The sequence below is a fragment of the Octodon degus genome, unplaced genomic scaffold (assembly GCF_000260255.1).
Source record: "Octodon degus isolate 3935 unplaced genomic scaffold, OctDeg1.0 scaffold00128, whole genome shotgun sequence".
Lineage (NCBI taxonomy): Eukaryota > Metazoa > Chordata > Mammalia > Rodentia > Octodontidae > Octodon > Octodon degus.
The window spans coordinates 7,245,715-7,251,929 of NW_004524704.1; the positions used below are offsets into that span (position 1 = coordinate 7,245,715).

Below are 6,215 nucleotides of genomic sequence, written 5' to 3' on the forward strand. Positions count from 1 at the left end.
TGTATGCAGTGTATTATTTGTTGAAACTGTACTTTCGATTTGATTTGAAACTGTCTCATTGCTATATGTTTATCAATAAAACTTTGAAAAGAAAAAAAATGCACGGAACCAAGAAAACTCATATCCAGGAAGAGTTATTATGCCTGGTAAGGAAGGAAAGCAGGATTCCGTCAGTGAGAACACACAGGAAGTTTGCATGTGTTGAAATTTTTAATTCACTTTTAAACTGATGGTGGGCAACCACATGAATTTACATTATTCTTTTATTTTGCACATCTCAACTATCTTAATAAGAACTTACCGAAGAGTTCAATAGCTCATCTTAGGAAAACTTGTTCAGACAGTTTCTAAAAGCATTGGACATAACACTTAATGCACTGTCCTCATTCTGGGTGGGGTGTGTACGTGCAGAACATGTATATCCACCATTATTCTAATATACATATATAGCTCACTTTATACTATATATTATTATATGGGTATAATTATAAGCATGCACATGTAAGTATGACTTGGCAGACTCAGCATCAGCAGAGCCAGCACTTGCAATTACTTTCTAGAAAAGGTGAAGGAAAGATTTGTGTGTATTTGATCCCACACTCGCGCGCCCACCTTCTGTCCCTGTCCCTGTGTTAGTATCACCCGCCCACAGGCCAGACGGCTGGGTTAAGGCTGCACCCTGTGGAATAGAAGATGACTATCTGGATTACTCGGGGGTTGAATCTGTCTTCACCAACTTATATTATTTCATTTATTTCAACACTGGGTGAATGGTACTGACAGAGGATATTGATGTCATCATCTCTAATCACCTTGTTTTGATAGAAATACAAACTGGGATCTCAGAATTAACTGACATCTCAGAAATGCCAAGGGTGGCATAGCTAAGCAGTTCCCTGATTCTCCTCCTTTATACTTGTAGCCTCCTAAATTGACATTCAAATCTAGATGCAGATGACAGTCATACATGCCTGCAGAGAGGGGATATCCTCATTCTTCTGAACTGAATTGAAAACTTGAATCTTTGGGAAATTCATTTACAGCAATACAAACCAACAATGCAAAACACAATGTCCTAATCAACTACTCTGCTCAAAACTGAGAAGAAGAACACCGAGAAGAAAGTCTTCATAATAAGATCTTTTCTTTATTATAATTCATATTTTGTAATGTGTCAAATTAAATGAACAAAGAAAGTTTAGCAGGGGTGGACAAAATCACTTTGACACTTTACAGATTTGCACATTTTCTTCAAATCTGTGTTAATGTAAAGGGTCATCACTACAAGATGCCAGGCTTCCTAGATTACCTTAGGTACTATGGGGAGATTGGTGATTTGGCCAAAATAATCACATTTATCCAATAGAATCACAATCCCTTTGGGCAGATAATGAACAGTCATTGCATATACAACACTAAAACTCCAGCAGTGACTACAAACTTTATAAAACAGTATGATACCTACAACGATTTCAGAAGACCATGAATTTTATCAGAGGTATCTGTATATGATATGGCTATGAAAAAGTTAAAAGATATGTGAGCTATCAACCTTGCCTCTGAAGCTTGCATTTGAGAGTTTTCTGAAATGCAAATATACTGTCATAGCAGAATGATTGTATTTAGTGACTGAACTAGTCAACCCAAAAAACTATTTCTAGATATGGTATTAGCATTACTAGTCTTTTAATATTTGTCATTTTTATTTCAAAATGTAGAATTACATGTCTTTCTTGTCTTATTTCACATATATATTGTAAAACATCACTATAATGTTAATATGTTTTTCTTTAGTTTTATCCTTAATCTGAATTTTTTCTGCCACAAAGTATTCTGCAAATCATAACTTGTTCATTACTTGATTTGAAGACTTAAATATTATTTTAAATACTAGCACAAGGCTACAAAGTCTGCACTTCTCTTGTGATTACATATCACCTTGGGGAAATCTTGTCATAGAAGAGAAACTCATCTATTGATCATCTGGAACTCTTTAGAGTCTCACACCTTCTCATTTAGTACATAACCTCTCCTTTCACAACTTCCCATTTAGTACATAATCTCTCCCCTGTACTAACTCCTGCTGCAGAGAGTTGATGGCAGAAGGATAAAAGAAATACACTAGCTCACCAATAGTTGAATATTTCCAACAAACTAGGCTGGCCATGGTTAAGTGTGGCTAACACTTAGCTACATATTTAATTTCCTTTAATTTTTTAAAATTATTTATTTATTTGCTTATTTGGTCCAGGGTCTCACTGTACAGCTTGGGCTCACAGTCATTCTCCTATCTCAGCCTCCCCAGCTCTGGGGTTGCAGGTGTACACCACCACTCCCAGTTTTGGTGGTCAGTTTGGTATGTCCAGGGTTCTGGGGCTGGCAGGGCACATGATACCAGGGATCTAACCTGGGTCCTTCTGCTTGCCAGGCAGGCGCTCAGAGCACTGAGCAATCTCCCCAGCCGCACATATTCAATTTCTAATAGGATTGCAAGAAGCTAATGTCCCTTACTGTAGTCACTGTTTTCGTCCTTGGTCCCATCAATGGTACCATCTGGGTGCATCTGCAGGAAATACCCCTGCTGGCTGAATAACCTTGTCACAATTCCTTTCAGCTGGGGTTCTGCAAAACAAAATGAAATGATTATTCACATTTTTATTTTGTTTATAAAAATGCACACTTGCAAATTGTCAAACATTTGCTGTAAGTAAGTGAATGAATGCCAATGGTGTAAATATTAAAATTATTACTTGGAAAGGGGCATTTCAGTATTATGGCCAACTTTTTTTTTTCTCCAAGGGACAGAATCACAGTACTTTGTAGCAGTAAATCAAATGTGAATAAATAAAAGAGACTTATAATTTAGGAAATATACAGGCAGACTCAAAGTGAATCATTTCTCCTCTCTCATGCATCTAGCGTCCCGATGCAAGATGCCACCAAGTTCATTGCCTGGTTCCCACTGGTTTTGGTTTAGGGTGCAATGCCACTGCAATTCTTCCTCAGCTTCCCCAGCCACACTTAGACTGAAGATTTGTTTTCCTGCAACATGTTAATTATCAATCAAAAACTCCTGGAATTTTGAAATTTTGATTAAGTTCAGCCAGAAAGAATAACTTGGCAAACAGAAAATCCTCAAGGGTAGGCAGTATTATGAGAAATTATAGAGACATGCTGAGTTCCCCTTTACTAAATACTTTGTTAAGGAGGAACCCCATCACTGCAAAAGTCATTGCTCCAGTACCAAAAAAAGTCAATCTCTTAAGTATTTCAAAATGGAAATACAGTCTTCATTGCTAAGACTGATACAGACAAAAGTGTCCAGACTGGCTTTTGTACACCACCTTTGGAGTCTTGCACATCAGCTAATACATGTATGTGAAAGCTTTCTCATTGTGGTGCTGGCTACCAGTAGCAATCTGGTTTCTAGAGCAGCACTGTCTTTTTGTCTCTAGTGTTGGGTGAAAATGACTCGAGTGTATTTACAGCTGTATTTTGTAAAGTAGCAATAAGGAACATGTCACTTCTCGGGCTAAAACGTGAGGCAAAGATGGAAATCATATGATTACTGAAGTAGCAATATTGTGTGTTCAGTAGGACAATCGCTGAATGCCTGCTGCTCCACCTCATCCTTCACTTGCTCTTTCTATTGATCAAGAAAGTCTCTCTCTCTCTCTCTCTCTCTCTCTCTCTCTCTCTCTCTCTCATATGCTAGGTGCACTGTGCATTACGCTGAGTGCATTCATTGATACTTGATCAGGAATGGCTGCAATTAACTCTGTAGAAACCTGCCCACCCCCCTGTGATACATGGGTTTTTACCCATGTGATGTGATAGTAAATGTTTGACATTAAAAGGGCAAGGAAAGCAGCATCATGCCTTCTTCAAAGCAGCCCTAAGAAGCAAAATGTACCAGGATAATTGTGTATGAGGAGGCAAATCATTTTTTTTTAAGTGAGCTGGAAATTAGACATTCTGACTAACACCTATCTGTATCTTCTATAAATTAAATTTAGTTCATGGGACTCAATTCCTTTCTCTGTCAAATCTGAAAGCTTAAGTTCTCTTAGGTCCCCTTTCTGAGTCTTTATTCACTTTGAACACTTGAGAATCTTCTGTCCAGAGTGCTATCGAACTTGACTACTGGATCTGTCCTCAATGCTTCACTCTATAGACCACACCCATTCCGGCTAGCACGTCACACCAGAGAAACTCCTCACTAGTGAGGCTCGTCACAGGTAATTCTGGGAGTAACTCTGCCCTGAGGTCACCGCGTGTGTCACACACACTTCTAGATTTGGAGTGGAAAGACTGACCCAGCAGAGAACCTCATCTACCTTTTGGTCCTGAGCATGCCATTCATATGTAAATCTCTGCTTTGGTATCTGTGTAATGAAAAAATACAATTCCAACCCAAACCCTAGTTACAGTGAGCTTTGACTAAACAATAAAATGATGGTGTGAACCAAAACAGGATGGCGAAGCTTGTAGGGCTCTCAGTGATGAGAAACAGCCTGCTATGGCACGCGTGCCATAGGTCTGCCACCACTGAACTAGGAGATGCCATAAATATATGGCTCCTAATTAAGGTCTAAAATATTGACTGTAATACTAGAGGAAACTATGTAATTGAGGGAAAAGACATCGCTGAGCACAGACTCTGTGTTTCCTGATTTCATTATACAATACAGACTGAGGTGATAAAGCCGCAAGAGCAAACAGCAAGCTGAGAGTAGAGGGTCGAAAATGATAGGAAGAAGGAAAGGGACACCTATTTCTGCATTCATGTTTTCCTTCAGGCAAGCATCAGGTCACTTAAAAAGTTGCGTTTTTGTTGATAACGAGAAGCAGGGCAGCTTCGTCAAGAAAGCCTGCAAATGAGTGTTTGTTTTCCTTGCGCACCTCTTCTGTGCCTGTAACTACACACCGCGTGTGCCGGGGAGAAGCTGTCCCCCTGCTGGGACTCTGGGAGTTCAGGTTGGTGCTCCGGATAATGAGCACCAGACTTTCATACCAACCTCTACCACTGAGAGTAGTGCCCGGCAAAGTGCCGAGTCTGACTCTTAATTACCTGATCACCTGTTAAGGCGAGCGTCCTACTACAAGTTTCACAGTAGACCTACTGAGCAAATGCCCGGAACCCAGGATGGCTCAGCAGAAAGCTGCGTAGCGCACCTTAATGGTCAGCACTATATTGCCACGTCAAGAACCTTAGCTCAGCTCGACTTAAATGCTACCATGAAGGCTGGCTAACATAACTGAGGCTTTTATAATGTGCAGAAACAAGTGCTACACTTTAAAGAAAGATTCAAACTGAACACGATGGCGCATGCCCATCATCCCAGCTACTTGCAAAGCTGAGGTAGGAATATCACAAGCTTGAAGCTGGTCAGCACAACTTACTAGGAGATTATGTCAAAGTGAACAATGAAAAGGTCAGAGATAGCTCAGTCACTAAATGCCTGCTCAGGCAAGCCCAGGGGCCAGGGTTTGATCCTTGGTACCACATGCTGTGCTAATCCCACCCCTGGGAGAGCTAAGCCAGCAACTGAGTCCGGGTGTACACCTGTAATCCTAGCACTGGGGAAGCTGAAAACCGGAGAACCACTGAGTCCAAGTTGTGTAGTGAGACCCGGCATGTGCGCACACACACGCACACACACACACACAACTAAAAGAAAGAAAGAGATTAGAATAGTAGCCCAGTGGTAGAGTGTTCACCAATCATGACTGAGACCATGAGTTCAATCCCAGAACAAGGAAGAGATAAAAGAAAAAAAATGGAAAAAGAGGAGCAGGGGGAAAGCAGGGGAATGGGAGGGGACTGCAGGACAGGACAGAGCAAGACAGGCAGGGCATGATGAACCCAAGAGGCAGACCCTACTTCTGTGTGGAGGTTAGCAGACAGGACAGACTATGAGGCATGGCTAAACACCTTATCTGGCACTTGAAAAATGAACAGCTTTTTCAAAGGCAACAGAAAGATATGGCAGATTCTGGGAACAATGTAATCTGCTCTCTTGGGAATACGTGGCCCAGCTTCTCAGATGCTGACATGCAAGTACCTGTTCTCAACACAGGCTCACAGGTCAACAGTGCAGTTAATAAAATCCCGTCAACTGAATGATTTTTTTGTCCTACATGTTTTCAGCGTCTACAACTGTCTTTGGCTCTTAGTCTGTGTTCTCCCATTACTTTTTTTTTTTTTTTTTTTT

The 6,215-nt window shown here is 40.6% G+C and overlaps 1 protein-coding gene across 3 annotated transcripts in view; it reads right to left on the minus strand.

Annotated features, from left to right (window-relative positions):
• Fgf12 (fibroblast growth factor 12) overlaps nucleotides 1–6,215 on the minus strand; it is a 581,813-nt gene that overhangs the window by 206,973 nt on the left and 368,625 nt on the right. For all 3 annotated transcript variants that reach the window (XM_023700952.1, XM_004640911.2, XM_004640909.2), the window contains one exon: nucleotides 2,512–2,622. In XM_023700952.1, coding sequence (XP_023556720.1) covers nucleotides 2,512–2,622 — 111 coding nt within the window. The remainder of the gene's footprint in view (nucleotides 1–2,511; nucleotides 2,623–6,215) is intronic.